Genomic DNA, 21647 nt, shown 5'->3' on the forward strand with positions numbered 1-21647 from the left:
ACATAATATGACATTTTAAATTGACAGATAGCAAATGTTGCAAGCTACAAACATTTTTCTATGCAAAAAATACATTTATCAAATCGAATGCGTGATATCATTTTCTATGAAAAGAACGAACTGCGTAACGTTTGGCAAGGTAAGGTTGTGATCACTTTACATAAAGTAAGGTACTTTACGCTGCACTAATAATGGCCTAATTCCATGAAATAAACAGATAAGATAGAACTGGAGAGAAATAATAGAGATGGCTCTCTATGTATATAACATTTATTTTTTCCGAAACATGGCCACAAACGTACCGTTTACGCAGACCTGTTGAGCCCCTTTTGTTCAGCGCCCTGGGCGGTGAAACTAACCGCGCGCTACCCGAACTGATAAACTGATATTTAGTTTCGATACTTACTAATTTGCATTGGCGTTATTTGTTTGATGTTGTAATATCTATACAGGTGATTCTTAACGCACTGATCAACGGTTTTGTGGAGGTAGAGGACCTCTATAGCTATAACTTAAAGCAAAGTATGTTGCCCGATTTTCTAGTCTTAAAGTTACTGTGGTCCTCTACCTCTACAAAACCGTTGATCCGTCCCTTAGGAATCATACTGCTTATTTGTGTGTCGAAGCTTTAAAGCTGGAAGTTGGGGAGAGGGACTTTAGTGAGGGTTGCAGTATGTAGATCATGGCCCAATGCTCGTAAGAAGATCAATGCCAATAATTAGGATGGATAAAAAAGGTGGATGACAATATTCAAATGAAACGTTTTCTATAAATAAAGAATATTTATTTTTCTATAAACACATTATCTTTTTTATATTATCATTAATGTTTTCTTCTTATAAATCGCAAAACGCATTGGGCTTTCGTCAACGAAGTCGTGTGCGTGGATGGAGAAGAGTTCAGCGGGGCCCGCGGCGCCGCACCGAGGCCGAGCGCCCGGCGCTCACGACGCCTCCACTAAACAATTTGTGCATCGAGGTTTGGTAGAGATTACTTTAATCGCTAAATCACATTTGGACACTAATATACATGTATAACTACGGTCGACGAGTGTCAATTTTGAGCAGTGGAAGAGTTGCCGCGGGCGGGGATTGCGCGCGGCGCGCAGCCGGCGTCACGCGGGTCCGTACACGCATTCGCCGCGGCGCGCACCAGCCGCCTGCTCCCCTGGCAGCACGGCGGCACGCCGCCACTCGTCGCGCACGCGCTCCACGTGTCGCAGAACACGTATCACATTGAGACCCGCCACCTTGCGCACGTCTTCCTCGCTCCAATCGGGATCGCGCAGCAGCTCGGCCAGGAGGTGAGGGTAGCGCGACACGTCTTCCAGCCCCTCGGGCGGCGCGTCGATACCGTCGTAACCCGCGCCTAGGCCCACGTGTTCGACGCCCGCCACCTTCCGCACGTGATTGATATGAGTCACCACGTCCTCGACCGTCGCACGTTCGCCACACGTTACTAATTTTGCATAAAAATTTATCATCACAACGCCACCGTTAGCGGCGATCTTACGCAGGAGCTCGTCCGGAACATTTCTCGTCGAATTGCAAATCGCAGCGGCACCAGAATGCGAAAAGACCACTGGTGCGCGTGACGTTTCGATGGCGTCCAGCGCCGTCTCCTCGCCGGCGTGCGAGAGATCTACGATCATTCCGAGGCGATTCATTTCTCGAACGACGGCGCGACCGAACTCAGTGAGTCCACCCGGAGTGCCAGCGGCGCGCGCCCATCTATTATCACACGTGTGCGTCACTGTCAGGTATCGAGCGCCCAGTTGGTAAAACGCGCGTAATACTGCAAGCGAGTCACCCAGAGCATGTCCACCTTCGACGCCGATTAAAGATGCAATTCTCCCCTCTCTATGAGCATCTAATAACTCTGAGGCTTCGGTAACCAGGGCAAGGTGAGCTGCATTCATTTCTACTATCCGCTTGATAACGTCCATCTGTTCGAGAGCGAGTTGGACGGCGTCGCGGTCTTTGGCGCCGCAGGGCACGTACGCCGACCAAAACTGCGCACCGACCTGGCCGAGCCTGAGCCGCGGAATATCCGTGTGCGACCAGCGCGAGCGCGCCCACGGCTCGAGGCCCTCGAGGCCGGCAGAGAGATTGAAGTCGTTTATTTTATTATGAAGAAATTTTCTAACGTTCCACGCTAAGTCATTATGTCCATCAATAAGGGGTGAGTCTCGTAACATGCGGCGTATGGTGACGAGGCGTTGTTCCGGAGTGGCGCGGCCGCCGCCGCCCAGGGCCAGTGGTAGGCCCAGTGCAGCGCCGAGCGCCGCCAGCACGACGAGCGCTGCAAGCGCGATGCGCCAGCGCGGCCGTCGCGGTGTCGGCTTCTCGTCGGAGCTGCCCGAGGCGGAGGCCGACAGGGAGTCGGGCGCCCAGCGGCCACACCGCTCCGCCACATCCGGCAGTGAACCAGGAAAGGTCATTCCTTCTGGAACTGCCGCCTTTAACAAAACAAAGAAGATATAATTATTATTTAAAATTAGTTAAAAACAGGTTAAGTAAGTAATACTTGCGACTTAAGTGTATAACTAACTTATTTTTTAATTTGTAACTTTTAAAAATACCTAGTGCTTTGTTAAGTTTTAAATGTACCTATAAACAATTGTCAATAGTGTTGAAAGTAATAAAACAAACATACTAGCAACTGAAGTTGTTAAAACACAAACTTTTGAAAAGAAGATGCATAAAAGGGAAGCTGGACTCGAATAAGAATATTGGTCCCCGATCATTAGCTACTCGTAGTTTCTGTGTAAAATTGAAACATGAAAAGGCTTACACTTTTTAATTAGCCCCTTCTTTATCACTGTTCCTCTGTTTCAAATGAAGCGGAAAAAATAAAGAAACCAATACGCTCCAGATGAAAGTACGGACGCTCGCTTGTATAAAATAGTAAGTACATGTTTCAAGCAATTATTGTTCTTGGGTCACGGACATTCTGCGCTTGTTTTTGACTGTATCAGAGATGAAGCTTTTAAAATTACCCTCCTGTTGTAATGGAGACGGCATAAAACTATTTGATTGATAAGAAATGTTTCGTGGATATGTTTTTATCGTGCGGTCCTGTGTGTCTAATATGTAACAAATAAAAATAGATAACTATTATAAACAAATATTAACCTACTTTGAAATATATAAATAAAAACAACGTTGCAAATTGTTACATTTTCTTCATGAATTGAAATTCAGGTAAGAAACTACCGTTACTTTATTAATGCGAACTGTACCGGATTCTGCGAGGTTGCATATGGTTATGTTATCATTCTAGTGATATTATTTTTTAACTTTATAATAGTACTTGTGTTAAAATGCCAAAGTTAGAATGGATGGATGGATGTTTGTACGAGTTAGTAGCCTAAACGGCTGAACGGATTTCGATGAAATTTGGTATAGATGTAGAGGTTTGTCTGGAAAAACATATAGGCACTTTTGTTTTTTTTTCATTCTACGCGGATGGAGTCGCGGGCGAGTTAGCGATTCATATCTCTATGTAGTAGATAACTAGATATACGAGCATAGTATTTTATACTTATACACTGTCAGAAACAATAGTTCGTTATGCATTAATTTCCTCTCTCATGACTTGATTGTTTAGTGATTATTAGTTTGAATGGATAAACGTTGTGTAAGTACGAAACTTTGCAAACAATGCGGTTCCGCGCTTGTACATTATAATTTATTATTCCGCCTGCTTTAATCCTGGCTTGGTTCCTGATTAAATATATAATCTCCCAGACGTGGCGCTTACGTACAGATGGATTTAAATGACTCCTTCTTGTTTAAGGCAAATGGATAACATGTTGTAATACCACGTCATTAGTAACATGCCATATAAATATTCTTCAACAAATTAAGTATAGAGTTAGAAGAATAATGAAAGCACATTTCACATTAAAACGTATAAGTTTCAATGACGGTAGAGGTAATCCTAATACTTATACCTATACTACTACTTGAACTTAACTTTATATCGACATAAAGATATCCTTTTCTTTTAAAGTTACGACATTTAATAATTTAACCCCTTGAATATTAAAACGCAAAAGAAATAAAAAATCTGAAAGTAGATTATACAGTCCCCCTGAAGGAAGAATTAAAACATTTGTCATTATGTTTCAAAGACTATAAAAGTGCGCCGGACGTTTATAATTCACTGTAATTAACCTTCCGGGATGATGAGCATTAAAGTATTCTTTAATTATTCTCTGAATCAGTAACTAAGTTACTTTGGGTTCTCATTAGAGCAACCCTATATTTCTTTCTGGTTACATTATGAATGCTTAGTTTAACTTATATTAACTAATTCTCGTTTTGCTGTAAAATAGTTACACTTTCTTAATTTCTCTCTTATTTCTTTTTTAAAATAAGAGAAGAAAAAAACTGCTCAACAGTTCTAGTGTCCCTGTTCAATTGCGGTGACCCAATTTCTTCTGTGTCTGTTGTACTATCATGAAATTATAACTAGATTTACAACTAATGTATTAAGATAACTAAAGTAAGAAAAGTATGTCAATTATTAGTCCCTTTTATGTATTTAAGAAACACGTTTTGTTAAATCATGCTTGTATAAAAACAAAAGTTATAAACGAATGCAAATATTCTTATAAGTATTGTGTCGCTTATTCAAATATATTATTGACATTGGGCTTATATGTAATTTAATGATTAACACTGTAACAAACATTGTAAATCCATTTTATGACATGGTCATAAGTAAAAATCAGTCTAAAAAAATCTCAAGTTTTGCCAGTTCTTTAAACTATTGTTGTTTTTAAATTTTTACTAAAATTGAGCTCTACGTGATTATGAATTTTGTAAGCACATATTAACTAATATTTGGTCGGTTATGACATAGGAACAAGACGGTAGAATTCAAGAGCTTGAGATGTTTGTATCTCCGGGCATGACAATAATTTGCCGCGCGTTCAATTATGCAAGGGGCACACATAATACGGGAGGTGCCAGGGGGGACCTCAATAGCCTCTGACCCATTTACAAAGGGAACTGGTCCGAAGGCCTCTGAGCGTGGGGGTTTTGCCCCCCTAATGTATTAATAGTGTTTTATAAATGTTACCTTAACATAAACGTAATTACACCAAATAATTAACATAGTTTTGCTATTACAAGTTGTGAAGCTAATTTAATAATCTACAAAAATAATCCTTTTTCTTCGTCAACTAACATATTTTTTTATTCATTTATTTGAACTTTCTCACAATTTCATTTTAATACATCATGGCACACGATTAAGACCTTTTTAGTATACTATATATTACATTAATTTATTGTATTCTTGTACTACTGGTAGTATCTGAAAAACAAATGGATTACTGTCAGAAGAAGTGAAAGCAGTTCTATCAGTTTATGAACATTGATGTGATCTTCTCCTGTTTACTTAGGTGGATAGTAGCTCCATGTTACAGAAATACAAGCAAAATCCTTTTGCTACTCAGCACAAAAAGAACAAAAACGGTGACGAAAAGTGGATCTATTGTTTCGAAGTTAAAAATAAAAGGCAATCCGCAGAACGAGTGTTTCCTTTCAAAGAGTTATCACCTCTCGCCTCGAGCCGACTGTGGGAATAAAAACAAAATAACACTGAATGCACAACAGCGGAAGCCGTTCCCCTGCTGCTTTGATAATAGGCCCGGCGAAAATGTTAAAGGATATAAATAGGCTCATTTTTAGTTGCCTTTGTTACTGTAACACTGACTGCATTTCGACTGATTTTTCAAATAGTTACGTTACAATTGTTAAAATAATCAGTTGTTATTATAGTAGCTATTTTCAGGGGTCTCAATTTTCGGTGATTACATTGTCTATATATTGATCACATTAGACTTCCTAAAACACAAACTTGATTTCGCATATGTGTTAATAGGTCTTACCCATTCCTAGTAATGATAGTAGATTATTAACATATTTGTAGCATAGGAACATAATCCCGCCATACACGTGAAGTTAAAACTGTGCGTATGTAGTTGACTTAAAACAGATTATTAAGAATTAATAAAAATTTACATTTTTTCTTTCTAAAATTTAATTATGTAAAGTAGAACAAGACACATTTTGATGGCAAAGAATTTAAAAGATTTCTGAGCTCTGTAGGAGCGGACGGATAGTAGGTACTGTATAACGCAACAGCTGCCCCTTTCTATGGAAACGCCAGTCGTTGTTTCCACGTCTGTAGAATTCAGGGCAGCTAGCTTGTTAAATCTTCTTGATTAAATGCCATATTTACAACGAAAATTTTCACTTTCTGAGCTGCTTTTTGAGTTGACAATACAATTCGTTAAATGACAACCCTAAAGTTTTAGTTGGATAAAAATATTTTTATTATTAACACAATGAATTACGTAAAACCAGTGAAGTACATTCTACCATGATCTTAGGATCACAATATTTAGCTCGTAATTTTATTGGATATAATAGAATAATTTAAGACGTAAGACGACAGTAGGCCATTTATCTACGTTTCTGTAGTAAATTAGTGAAGTAGAAGCCGAAATGCACATGTCTTTGATCAAAGACACTCCGTCGTTCTAATTGTGAGCAATAATTTGTCGGGGCTTAGCGGGCTTTGTTCCCGGCGCGAAATGTTACGACCTTGCGATTCCTAACTTGAACGCAAACATTCCTATTTAAGAGGAAATGTATCACAAATTAGTGTACAATATTACTTACGTTCAGTGTATGTTTTATATGATTTTGATAAATACTGAGCGCGTACAGGTGCAGAATTTACCCATTATTTATCTTCATTTCAGTTAACAAATTATTTAAAAGATGTAACATGACATTGCTATTTTATTATGTTTAAATTATTTAGTTAAGCTATATCTACTATCGACAAAATATGTAACAAATGGATTGAATGGCTTACATACAATTACATATGTAGAAAACTTCATGTAGCGAGAATGCATGGATGTCAAGTTGAAGAATAACTTTGAATTTCACAATGAGTATGTCGGGATATTTTAATTTTAGTTCAGATGTAATATGAAATATGCACAACATTTTATAAAGCTTATTTCCATTCGATTTCTAAGATTATTTTTGCTTGGCAAACATTTTTATTCAAATTTCATGACACAGGAGCGCCCAAGTAACTAGTTCCACTTTTATCATTTTTCTTTGTGAAAGGAAACAATATCAAACACTTCGATGCATACATCATGCAATATTATATAACGTCACTATAACCGGGACATTAAGGCTTCTAGGCGGGCGCTATACGACGCTCCCATACTTTGTTTTATGCGTTCCAAATTACACTCTTCTCTTCTCCTTTTATCGGATTTCGCGCACAATTTAGCACAGTAAGGACTAATTTTGTAGCCTTAGTTACTGTTTTGTGTGGCAAGCTTATCGTTATTCAAATATCAGAATTATTACTATGGTGGAAGATATTGTAACATAGTTATGAGTGATTTAATAACGACACTTAGAGACTGGTAACGTTTCTTACTCTATTTTTTTAATATCTCCGAGTGTCACAGATACAAAAAAGCATTGCAATAGACTAAACGCATCTTGCGTTAAAAACAATCCATGGTTTGAAATTCGAAACTATTTATAATACAAATTGTATCATAGTTAATTGTGTTGACATTTAATATTAGTATAATAGATTATTTGACAAAACATTACTGAGTAAATTACTCGCCACGCATCATAATATTAATGTTGTTTCATTTATAATTAACTAACAAACGATCAACTGGAGATAATGTAAACATTAGCGGCAATTTACTATGTATCAGTGCCCTGAATAATTAAAATGTTTCAATATATGTATTACAGATGTTATCATCAAATTTCGACAATCTACGTAGGAAATATTAACCGCAATATAACATTTTTACCTAGACGTTAATTTTAATGTTGATTTAAATAATAACAAATAAACTAAACAGCACTAACTAAAAAGAAAAGAAAAGAGAAAAGAAATGTTTAAATATCTAGAGAATCGACGTTTACAAAACAAATCTGCATTTAAACGTTTAATTTTCTACATGAAAACATTTTATCAACTTGGATTAGTTGGCATCGTGAGCTGGTTAAAAGCCAGGACATCTGAATGTTTAAAAAAATAGACGAGGCTTTTGTTTTGTAAAGAGGCGAAACAACGATGCACTCGACCGGCTAGCTCTCGCTCGCTAAACAAGAAATGTCTAGTCTCAACAACATGTCTCACGTCACAGGTCAACACTCCTTATGTTTTGTTGTCCATTGTTTCTTTTTTATAGCAAACTGTTGAATACTTCGACCGTTAACTGGTTTCCTTTTTACATATTCCATTTACAAACATTATAAACTATAGATAGTAGAAAACATTCTTCAAAGTTGTATAAATTTACTAAAGGATAAACTAAAGTTGGTTAAGTACGTCCGTTAGTTTGTTAATTTCGTCATATTTAACCGATTGCCCAGTGATGGCTCCTTTTCAAAAAGAAGGTAAGTATGAGCATGATACATTAATTTAAAGGATTGGTTTACATCTTCTAATACATAATATAGTTAATTAATAAAACCTTAAAATGTAATAACACACTTGAACCCTTTTATCCCAACAATTCCTTTATTTTAGTAGCGCTCAATATGTTTCAATTACTTAGTGTAGAACACAAAGTTTACACAATTTAAAGTATGGAGTATACTAGAAGCTAGACGCGATAAAATTATTTATTCCAAAGGGTTTAGAACTATTTTTGTTTAGGTTATAAAGTTTTCTGTCTTCAAAGTTTTTAATTACCGCTTTTGTGTAATATAAGTGCTTGTATGTCCTAATAACCTAGCGGTGACCATGTTTTAAGTACTAATTATTTTTTTATCTTTTCACTTTTTTGCAAAAGCTGTGCGGATCTTCAAGTACAATCTATGCGAGTGCTCTATAAAATTACTTGTTACGTAAGTCTTATGCAATGCAATATCTTTTTGTTTGCGACGACCGACTCAGCGTTCGACTTGAAATTTCAAATGGATTGTGATTTATTTCTTCGTTCATCATTACGTCATACTTCTGTTTATTATTTAACAGCATGCATTTTTGAAGAATTTTATTCGATGTTATCATTTCTTGTCTCTATTCCCTTGAGTTCGATATACTGCACCAAAGTTTAGTGTAAACTTTTATTTCTGTTGGAGAAGACAGAAAGAATATTTATGTACAGTTACTGCGAATTTACAAAGTTTAAATTTTAGTTTAAATTTCAGAAAATGAAATAAAGTATAAAACCAATTTTACGTAGAATTATGTATTGTTATTTAATTGATGAATATAAAAATGTCAATTTTAACATTCGTAAACTCTATTATATAAAAGCTTTCGCCCGCGTCTCCGTCTGTGTGGAATAAAAAAAACAAAAGTGAGTAGCCTATGTGTTCTTCCACGCTATCCTCCACATCTATACCAAATTTCGTCGAAATCCGTACAGCCTTTTAAAAACTCAACGTAACTCTAACAATTTTCCATCCATCCATCCATCTAAACTTTTGCATTTATAATATTAGTATGATTACTATTAATTATATAGGTTTTTCTGAAATTTATACTAAATATCCGATTTTTTAAAGTTGTTAAAAACATTTACTTGACTACCAACTGTGTGCGATTCACGGAAAAGTTAGCTCGTTTAAATTGTTACACCGCAAACTCTTTTACATATTCAACATTTAAAGACCGAAAAAATATCGATGTATTTCCGACATTCGTGGAAACATCGACACATTTATACAGCGCAAATAATGTATCCTAGAATAAGCAACGGTAAAATTTATAAAAACCATCACCGGTGCGCCGACCCTATGGGAGTAGGGGAGATGATGATAAAAATTGTCACACAATTATCGGTATTTACAACAATGTAACTATGTAAATTTTAATATGATTACTATGAGGGTCATTTTTCATAGTGATAGACAAAACATAGTGAAAGATGTAAACTTTTACCATAACAACATAATAGGTAAACAAGATCGTTTCAGAAAGGAATCAACTGCTCACATATTGAAATGGCTACTTTGTAAAGCTACTACAATTTTATGGCATCTTCCGTTCAGACAACGGAAGAAAAACAAACCACAAAAGACGCTTTTACGGTCTAAATCGTAATACGACCAGACAAAGAGCACCAACTTAAGCATTCTTTAGTCTCCATTATTAAAACTAAGAGGCCTAGCGGATACGGGGATGAATCTAAAATCGAACATCTTACATTTTAAAATCGGCTTAGTCTGTGAGGCTTATAGAGATTATAATGGAAGAGCCTTATGACAGAAATACGTACAGACTTATGAAACCGCCGAAAAATAATATTCTCCGTTTTATAGTGTCAATTTATTACATGATGTTATTGTGAAGACATTTATGGTCGTAAGTAATCAACGACGGGTCGCATCAATTATTTGTTTCATTAAATACGGAGGCTAAGGACGAGTAAGCGATTCTCTATTTGCGCGGACAATTACGGTACGACAATATATCCTCAGGGAACGCCTTAAGTAATTAGCAGAAGACGTCACAGACGCGGTTGAAAATCGCCCGACCAGAGGAAATGCCTGAATTTGGTATTTTCCTTTAGTCATATAAAAAAGATATTGTTTTCATGTTTCCATTGTAGTTACTTGATTTCTGCGTCTTAAAAATCAACAGTATTGTGTATTTATTTCCAAACCTATTTACTCATAACAACAAAATGAGAATTAAGAATTTTAACGTAAATGTTGGCTTTCCAAAATTTATTTTAATATAATACTTTTTTTATAGATACTAGATGTTGCTCGCGACTTCGTCCGCGTAAAATTATAAAATAATAAAAATATAGCCTCTGTTACTCATTGGTAACGTAGTTTTTTAATGGTAAAAGATTTTTTGTAATCAGCCCAGAGGTTTTTAAGTTATTTCTATATATACAACTATCCAAAAATACAAAATCTTTCCTCTATATAATATTAATAAAGATATAATCAACTACAAAAAAAGTAATTCTTCTAATCAAAACAGCACCAGTATTACGCTCTCGCTTTAATCCAGAAAATGTTAACACATTTCAAACCTTAACCGACAACGTGCTACCAGTTATATTAGAGATACAATTACTTTACATTCGCTTACATCTAATGTGGCAACACACAACGTTCATAATGGCGCGAACAATTTGCTAAGTGCACACACGGCACGGCGGCCGCCCGGTGGTTTACGGGATGATTCGTTTTATTTGGCGCGAGCTCTCGTCGAGTTAGGGAGTTGAGTCGCGGGAAACCTGCCGAGAGGAAAGTTGTGAAAACATCTCGCGGTAGGACGCAGAGGGGCGGAGCTGCATCGATTCACTGCAGACCAGCCACCGGCTCCGGGCTACCGCGGCCACTGCTGCCCCCACGGTTGGCACAATGTTGCGTGAAATTTGTGCCCCCATTGTTACCTCACTAGCCATCCGTCCGCAGACAAGCTCTTTTATAGAACACGGACCCCATTGCTCCTCGGACCGTGTCAACTACCTCTGCTACGTGAAATGGAACGCACTTTGAATACTTAGAATACTTTCATGTGTAGAAATATTGTTTCCTAGTTGAGGATGAATGTTGAAGTTTTTCACGTTGTTTTCTTTAAAATTCGGTATTATGGATATGACATATTCATGTAATAGACGCTGCTACAACTCTTTAAGATTAGATAACCATAAATTGACACAATTTTTGCTGTATATAGTAAATTGATATATTAAAAGTAACCTAGTGAAACCTTAAGATGCAATGCCAGAAAATTATACACGAATAAAAATATTTTTCATAACCCAAGCGTAGTTTTAATAGGAATTAACGAGTACTTGAAATTGTAGAACTACTTCACGACTTTTGAAATGCGAATGAAAGAGTTTGCACAAGTCTTCGGCATTTCGATTCGCCTAACTCTAAACGTAGTTTAAATTTTCAAGTAAATCCCACTAATTCGCTTCACTTTAATTACCATGCAAGCACAGGGAAGTTATACTTTGACATAATGTTTGCGTTTATATTTGTACGCTTTTTTATACATTTAGGTTTAGTCGATGTAAAAAAATGTTGAATATACCTGTGTTAAAATTGAACCATTAACGAACGCGCGCGAAAAATGTTAACGACTCGTTACATTTTGTGGAACCTTTTTGGATGACCGCATTTTTTAACAGGGTCATCTTTTAAAATTAGATCCCCCGCCAGCTCACATTGTAGTGTAAAATAGACACGGCACAGATCGATATCTAAAGATGGATTGTTACTTTCAACGCTGGAAATACAAATGTATCTGCTTTGCTGACACAAATAGAGCTTATAGCTTTCACTAAAGCCCTTTGATCTCGTGAACAACAAAGCAAACAATACGTTACCATTTCTCTTTCGCTACGCTGATGCTGTGACAAATGATAAGTGCGCTATAGACAACTACAAGTTTGTTTTTAACTTTTCGTGCAACGCATTCGTAGTTTTAAAATTTTCACGCTCTTTATTTTAAATTATTTTTGCTTTTCGGGCTATTGTTTTATAGTTAGAATTACTTGTCTTATTTCTACAAACTTTTATAATTCCTTATGGATCTCTAATTCTGCAGAATGTACAAATTGTACGTGGATCCCAGGGTACTAAATGTTAAGTAATTAAATAAAGCTCTACTAAACACCGTCTAATAACTTGGATATTTATCAGCCACTATCAGTAAATTTATCGCTAAAAGTATAACAAATTTGTCTTTGGCCGATGCATTGAATGATACATTGCAGAAAACTCCTAAAGAATGATAACTTTAGCGAGATCGGGAAGCGATGAGTGAGCGTGAAGTTTAAAATATTCGAAAATGCCTGCGGATGAAAGGGAAGTCGCAGTGAAGTCGAAGGAAATTATCCATCGAAATATGCAACAACTGCGCACAGATATCCATTCATTCTTATGTTATATTTAAAATGTACATTTATACAATTCATAATAAATTAAAGAATGTTTTATTTAAATTTAAGAGTGAACTAATTGGTCAATTTAGCTTTTTAAATATTAACATTTTATATTTTCTACATTAATTATTAATGCTAATAATTAATTACTTTTAATTGATTTATCAGCGCATTTTAATTCATCAATTTATTTCATGGCAATAAACTTTAAGTAGCATTTCACCCTATGTGTTTCGGTTTGTATAATTAACTACAAACTGTAAGAGGAAAAAGTAGTAAACTGTACTCCGTCTGTTATTTTTCAGGCAGTTTTTATTTAACATCGTTTAGTAGACTGCGGTTTGAAATAAAATAATGCCAGGTTGATTTACCTGTCTCACCTGGACTAAAAACTCAAATATGAGTTAACGTTTACAATAAATTAGTTAAGGTACATTTTTAACTTTTGTTAAACATTTATTTAACTTGCGTTGTTTATACACTTGAGTTCGTTAGCAATTGCTTTTACAGTTGTACGACGCGGTATTGAGCTTAATGCTTCGAACATCTTTACTTGCCACAACTTGAATTAACAACGTACATATGTATAACAATGACAAGTTAGTTCACTTTCAAATTGACCAAAACATAATATTTTAACCAAAATTACTTAAGTGCCTATGCAGATTTTTATAGTAAAATGTTTATCATTTTACGGCAATTTTTCGAAGCAATATATAAAACAATTACCAAATAGAGTTGAAAAATTTGCTTTAACCGTACTATTCATACGAAGTTTTCAAACATCAAAAATTTGTCACGTGTAATCTTTTAAAGCTTCGATTCAATATTTCTTTTAAATCGTTCAAATCATACAATTTTACAAATTTTATAAAGGGAAATTTATTACGTACGTTAAAACACTAAATATTATTGGTACTAAATACGTATGTAGCATGCTACGAAAGTTTTATGTATTCAATGCACGCGTAGCATAGCCACGATAATATTTTGAATAAGTTTTTAATGAGACTAACTTATTTTGGTTGGCAACAAGTTCGTTATAAACAGAATATTACATTATAAAGAAATCTTAACACCTGAGCAAAAGATTGTGAGAGCTAGTAAATAACAAATGCGTTTTCCTTAGAAGAATTTCAACGAGCCTTTCTCGCAGGTTGTAAATGGCGACAATGGTATTTTAGGGTTGTTTGTGTCGCATAGGCCTCGTTTGTGTTCGTCAAGTCGTTCGTTGGCAACAAGGACGAAATGCCTTGTCTCCTCGTCGACGACGCGTACATTATGTGCTAAAACTTAGCGTATGCTACGTTATAGTTAGATATGTCTGTTGTCAAATGAAGTGCGTTACAGGTTACCTTGAATTTGTTCTAATACTCATATTATCGAGAAATAACTACTACGTTTTAATATATGAATGTATATTAGAGTATTGAGTATTTTCTGGACTTTTTTCAATATTTGTACGTATTTAACTCGTTTGGTTTGTAACTTGTTGTTATTAATATAACTATTTATATTACAGATGCAAAAACAAAGAAAAACATTTAAACAGCTCTGATGGGCATGAAATTTCTCTAATTTCCTTCGTTTAGGTTGAGGCGTAGGAAGAAAATACCTCTGGCTTTGACCAGTACGCTGTCTTTGGATTTCATGGTATGTTTTACTTCTCTCTCTCTCTCTCTCTTTACGTCGAAGCATATTACACTAAACGGTATAATTTTATAGGAACTTTTGTAATATTCCTAGCTCCCAGGAATAATAAATAAGTAGATGCAAATTGTTTGATCATTTGTAACTTTAAAAACAACGTTCATTTTTTATTCTTTCCACTAGAGTGGCGCTGTTCCGATCCAGTGACAATAGAAAAAAAATGTCATAAAATAAACAAGCTGTTTGAAAATATTTTAATCTATTCTCTAGACTGGAACACAAAAAAAAATTCAGTTGATAGAATATGTGTAGGCAGAAATTAAATTTATTGTACTTTTGTAGGCTACAACCGAAGGCTACAACAATATGCATCTGAATAGCAGTAAGTATATATTTTATGTTAATTTTAAATAAATGCGTATAAAAGCAGTCACCTACATAATGTAGCATTAAGTAGAGAGACATCAGATATATACTTATATTTACAACAGCAAGTTATATGAGATGAATACATTAGATTATAAATAATTATAACAGCCCCATATCGATATTAATATGACAGTGTCGAAAGCAATTTTAAGCTCTTTGCTTTTAATAAAGTTTGGTTTGTTTTGTGAAAACTAGTGATAGCCAACTAACGTGCGAAAGCGTAAACTTTATCAATTAATTTCATAATTTTTTATGAAGTTTGTAAATCCAGCAGTGTACAAAAAATGTAATAACCGTAAAAGTAAATTAATGTAAATGTAACTGATATATTATATTTAATTATTTTTATTAATGGTGAGCGGTATGGGCGGCGCAAGTTTTTATCTGTTCGACTTTCGTTCTATCACTACGAGAAACTCGATTTATTTAACTGTTATCCGAGAAACTTTTTATCTCGCGTCTATCCGTATTTCAGATAAAGAAATCCTTTATAATTACAAACAGAAAATGTTATTTTTGTTATTAATGAAGTCCTTAAAACATTAATTAGAATGCCGAGAAAAATCGTACATTTAATTACCGGCACGTTCGATATCATCTGATTTTACAGTTTAATTACCGAGAGAGATTTCAGAATTAAAATCGTTCGTGAGTCCGCTGGATTAATGAAAATGTAGGCGGTGTTTTATTTTTCCAAACATTTTAATGTAATGTATAGTTTTTTTTAAGCAACATATCGTATCTGGCGTAATGTGATAACACACAGATTTTATATAGTTATAGTTATTATACTATTTGATATAGATATTGAATTGCTAAGAAATACAGGGGAGGATGCAACATTCCGACTAAATTACATTTTTCAATGAATGTCGTAAAGGAAATGTACTTTGCTGAGATATTCAGGAGCACGTGTAATATCCACTAACCCGCATTGAAGCCGGCTCGAGGACAAGGCTGGAGAATGGGCAGGGGAGGGGACATATTTTTACGAGCCTCCTCTCCGTCCTGTTCTCTGGAACGCATTACATATGCTCCTTATGATAGCCTTCATTTTCTATATTACATTTTCCCATACATACATGTCAAATGGTTTAAAGATTATTTCGATCGTATCGTAGTCTTTGTTATAATTCGATATTAATGTTTTTACTACGGTCAGAACAAACTGAAGTAAAATTAGATTCGATATTCTTGAAGTTTTTCTTAACTCAGTACAAGTTACGTTAATTTAATAAAGATTTCACATACATACTTAAGAAAATTAAGATTCTGTATTTGGAATAGCTTTTAATTCCTACTATATCTGAATAAACTTATATTAAGATGGAATAACGATGATTTCCTTTCTCAGATTTAGGACATAAATTATATCTGTCTAGATTGAAAGATTACGTAAAGACGTACGGATGTATTGGAAGAAGCAATGCGGTGTGAAAGCTGTCGGAAGCAGAGAGCTATAGAATAGGTGGGAGTTGTCCGAAATACTCCGCATCTCGACTATCAATGTCCAGAACGTTAATTAATTCACGTTTATAAACGACCGGTTAGAGAGTCTCAGATTGTGTCTAATGGCACATTGTCGCCGGAATTTATTGCTCAACCAGACAATTGCCATTGACAATTACATCAACAATTTACGCTCCTTATTATTTATATTAAAATTACGTACATGCGATGATCACTCTATATTAATATTATTTAAGTAAGTACATTATTCAAAATACAAGTTCATTATCATTGCTTGGGATGCCGAGGTTCAATATTCAGATTCAATATGTAATAAAAAATTGTTTATACTAAAAAAATACTGGTTTTAACTTAAACAGTACTCAGAAATGTTGTTTTTTTTATTTTTAGATATGTTAGTACTGAAAAATTAATCATGACTGTTTAGTTTAACTATAATATGTTTGATAATCTTAGGGTATTTTAACAGTTGAAGAAAAAAGCGTGAAAGGTAGCAAAAATATTTAAACGAGTCTACGTAAATAAAAATATTAAATACATAGTTATATTCAGTTTGATTGACCACATTACGTAAATAATAAAGTGGAATAATTGTAGGTAATAAAATCAAAATAATAGAGGAAAAATTTAAATGTGTCATCAACAGGAAATGAAAGATGTATGTAAAATATGTTTGTCTGCGTGTAATCCAAGAGGTTTATTACAAATTCATGCAAATTAGATGACAAGAAAACATTTTATAGCAGTTTGTGCCGTTAAAGCTATCGTTAAGATATTTACTTTATAGCTTGTTACAATTACATATTAACGCAAACATCTCCATTTATCCTAAATCAATTTCACAATTCATGTAAACAGGATATATATTTGGATAGACATTGTTGGACAGTAACATAGCTTGGGGTTGAACATCATTATTATTTGATACGAAACTGTGTTACAGATTTAGGTCGAATATTTGGCTTAAATCGCTCAACCTGCCAGTGACTCGAGTGGGGAACTAAAGGTGCACATTAAACGACCAGGTTTCTCTTAAAACTGTAACGAATTGGCAAATCAACATCATTGATTTTTATTTATACTTCTTATTTATTACTACTTTTAGAACCTGAAATTTTACTACCGTGTATTGAAGTTTAAAGAAGAGTCATAAACTTAATTGTAAATTAATTTGAAAGGCAACAACAGATACTTGGGAAAACGGCAATGCATTACCGTAGTTCAATGGTTACTGAATCAAAAACAACGACTAACATGTAAACAATGGGTAGGTAAGAAACAAAAAAAAGTGATAAAATGAAATGAAATGCAAAAGTACGAAACAAAATATACGTATATTAAAGTTTACAAAAAATAATAGGTCATGGAAGTATGAAACTGTAAGCTGTATTCGAACCCGACACATACACACCGCGGTCCGCGGTCCGCACAGCACATCTACGGCAAACAATGCAGGTGACATCGAGCACTAGGACGGATGAGCGTGGAAGGGTCCCTAGCGGACCAGCATGCGGGACTGGCCGGGTGGCTGGGTGGCCGGAGGTGACCGGCGGCCGCGGCACGACACGTACGTGGGCGTGCGGCGAGGTGAGCGCGCGGCACAGGCAGGCGTGCGCCGCGGGAGCGCGGTAGTCCATGTAGTTGCCGTAGCCCATGTGGTCGCAGGTGCACGCGCAGCTCTCGATGTGCCGCCGCAGCTCCAGCTCCAGCTCCCAGGGCGGCTCCATGAGCGCGGTTAGCGCGGTACGCGAGCAGTGCGCGCGGCTGGCGCGACAAGCGCGCCCGGCGCGGCGGCGCGCATGGCGGGGCCGGCGGGGAATGCCGCGAGCCCGGCCGGAGCCCGGCGCGCCGGCCCGCGCAGCCGCGCCGAGCCCCGGCCACGTGCCGCCCCGCGCCCGTCTGCCCTCCACCCGCCACCCGCACGCCGGACAAATCTCTCAAATGCACAATCGTCAACCATCAATTTAGTCCGCAGGTACAGCTGCGGCATTCCAATAATAATGCAATGCAATCCAACGTCTATTCAATATAACTACCGCCGGCTCTAATGAGTTTACTAATTAAATATCCTTCTAACTATTGCAAACACTATACAACTGACCATTTACAGATCTTGTATAGTTAGTTAGTTAAAGTTTTCTTTTGCTGGCCCGAGGGTACTACACTACGTACACTCAAAACTAAATATAATGCGAGAATTGGAAATGAAACACAAAATTTCATTTTGGTTTTTTTCTATAAATGGTGAATTTTATAGCATTCCCTTATTATATACCATTTATAATATTTGGTCAAAAATAGTAAGATAACAAAATCTTTAGAACGTTAATTTATGATAGTCAGGAAAACTAAATAAACATACGATATACCTAAAACAAGTTATCCGTATTTGATCGGAGCAAAAAGTAGAGAAGCGGAGCAAATACAATCGCGAACAAGTAACTGACGTTAGGTTGTTGGGAGCCAATAAATACACATTTCTCTCGACTGAAATATCTGTCCCTGAAGCGCCCAACTTCCTTTGAATGTAATCATGTTATGGTTTTTCTTGCAAAACATGTTCCTCTTAGTCATTGTTACAGAATCTATTATTAAGTAGTAATAATAGTACCTAACACACTTTTCATATACGACTTGTTTTTTAATTGTCGGAACACAAAAGGATTTTTAATGCACATTTATCATGGTTCATTAGATTTTTTTACATTTTTCTTCTTGAAAGGTTCTTCAGATATTCAAATAAATTTAAATAGTAGTTATTATACAATAAAAGAATTACATTAGGGTATAACTATCATAGCGTAAAAGTTTTGCGGACATGCTTGTAGAGGTCGTGCCGTGTCCCAGTGGCGTGGCCGCGGCCGTGACGGTAGCGCCTCGCTACGCCGCAGACGTAGCGCGGAGATTGCAAGCTCTACGCTCTACGCTCTACGCCGTCTTACTTGAATTTAATCTCAATTGAATTAGTTATTCACTTTACCAGCCAGCAGCGACGTACCCGCTCTACCGTGTAAATAGAAACCTAGCTGTCTCCGTCTAAGCCGAAAAAGATCATTGTTTTTTTTTAGTCTCGCGTAAGTAAACCGTGTTGTAAATATATTTTTATGTACAAACTGGACAAAATTAACAAAAAACAAGTCACTATATGATGACTGCTTAAGATATAATTATTATATTAACACAAATTAAGAAATGTTTTCAGCGATATAAATAAAAAAATCACCACATTTTTCATTTAAATTAGAATACAATGAAATTTATATATAATTCAAAAAAATTAAAGTGTGTCAGCCTCATTAGGGTTATATGACATGTAATAAAAAGATAAAGCTCTACTTTATATTCTAAACATTATCGTAGATTACTTTGTGACCTACATATAGTAAACAATACGGACATGCAGCACGTATGGACACGCATATTGTAAAAAAATTGGGCTTTAAATTTTTTTTATCTACCTCAAACTCCTGAAAGTTTTCTGCGCAAATATTCCGTACACTAGAAATACCTGGCTATCGTTTGCACTCATATAAACAAAAACACTGCCCGTTTGTAAAATATAAAACGAAATATTTACTTATCTACTGCAATATTTAAAACAGAATGAATAGGTCAATTGGACTATAGAGATAAGTGCTTTGCTTTTACAAATAAAAAGTTAAAATTTTTGTCTTATCCTTAAAATCAGACTAATAATTGTGAAAAACTAACTTAGTGCTAAACAATGAAAAATACCGTTTATTTTCCTGTCATAATAAGAATTATAACTTTGGTATTTTTAAAAGTAAAACTAGAATTCATAAAAATAAAGTTGTAATAAATCCGAATCCACAATGCTTCAATAGTACTGGACATAAATCATTTATGAATTATTACGGGAGTGTTAAAATTCGCCCATTATTCCGGAGACAAGGCAACTGCGCAATAAATGTGCCAAATTGAAGATCCCTGGACCAAATAATATAATACTCAATATACCATCGTACAACGCACAAGTCCCATAATGTATTTTATGTTAATATTTGTTTGGCCATTTTTGGCAAGGAACCGCCTTCAGAATTGCACTAACGAGCATAATCCTACAATATTCAGATTTTAGCTCGAGTTTTGTTTGAGATATTGGAAATAAATGCTACTTGAAGTTACTTTCAAATTATCGCAGATTATCTCCTCTTGTATTAAGCGGTGAATGTTTTCATTTTGTTTTAAAGGATGTTTGTTACAATTGCACGAGAATGATAACATTACAAGATTTAATTCTATTCAAAGGTATTTTGACTAACATTTTGTAGAGGCAATTTGTATTTTACAACATTATCAAAAAAAATGTCTATTGGAAAAACCCAAAAATGTTTTTGCTATTTTTATATTCTCTTATTTTATAGTTATACATACGTATGTGTTAATCTTACTTCTTGCTAATATTATAAATGCCAAAGTTTAAATGGATGGATAGATGGATGTTTGTTAGAGTTTGTAACCTAAACGGCTTAACAGAAGAAATTTGACATAGACGTAGCGGATAGTCTGAAAGAACACATAGGCTACTAACTTTCTTTTTTTAATTCCATGAGTACGGAGTCCCGGGCGAAAGCTAGTTTCAACATAATATTATAAGATGTACACATAAATGTATACCAACAAACCCCTATCGACCCCATGTCGTTTACGATTAATTGCGGTCACCGTTGACCTAATTTAATTAAAATTGTATACCTATTAAATTTATTTCTAAGTCGTTTTGATAAACGTTGCAACATATTCCTCTTAATTTAATCCGTTTTAATAGCGTCGTGTATATCATTGACTTTGTCAATTATTTCTATGAAATTTTTACTTCTATAATTTTCATTTGTAAACTATCAATAATATTTTTAGTGCTTTTGCGGACTAACCTATAGGTAAGTAATAACATGTTAAGTAAGCAGTTATGAGAGTGGCATATAAAAATGATAGTTAATAAGAGGGTACACAAATAAAGTTAATTATCATTAAGCATTCATAACGAAATCGTTGTGAGTTAGTTGTTACAATATATTTAAAGATTGAAATAATACTAGGCGATTTAGGTCCAGTTCTTCTATTCTTCAATGATATCATAAATACTTAAAAAATTCCGCGCCTGAACCGAATACGTTCTTACATCAGTGACAAA

The 21647-nt window shown here is 35.3% G+C and overlaps 1 protein-coding gene across 1 annotated transcript; it reads right to left on the reverse strand.

The window, feature by feature from the left end:
- Positions 1–1114: 1114 nt before the first annotated feature.
- LOC106109749 (dipeptidase 1-like) lies at positions 1115–18219 on the reverse strand. The gene is made up of 2 exons (XM_013291350.1): positions 18064–18219; positions 1115–2458 (listed from the first exon to the last, which is right to left on the reverse strand). The coding sequence occupies exons 1-2, from the start codon at positions 18217–18219 to the stop codon at positions 1115–1117; spliced, it is 1500 nt and encodes a 499-aa protein (XP_013146804.1).
- Between the last annotated feature and the right edge of the window lie 3428 nt (positions 18220–21647).

Source organism: Papilio polytes, unplaced genomic scaffold (assembly GCF_000836215.1).
Source record: "Papilio polytes unplaced genomic scaffold, Ppol_1.0 DF821067.1, whole genome shotgun sequence".
NCBI lineage: Eukaryota > Metazoa > Arthropoda > Insecta > Lepidoptera > Papilionidae > Papilio > Papilio polytes.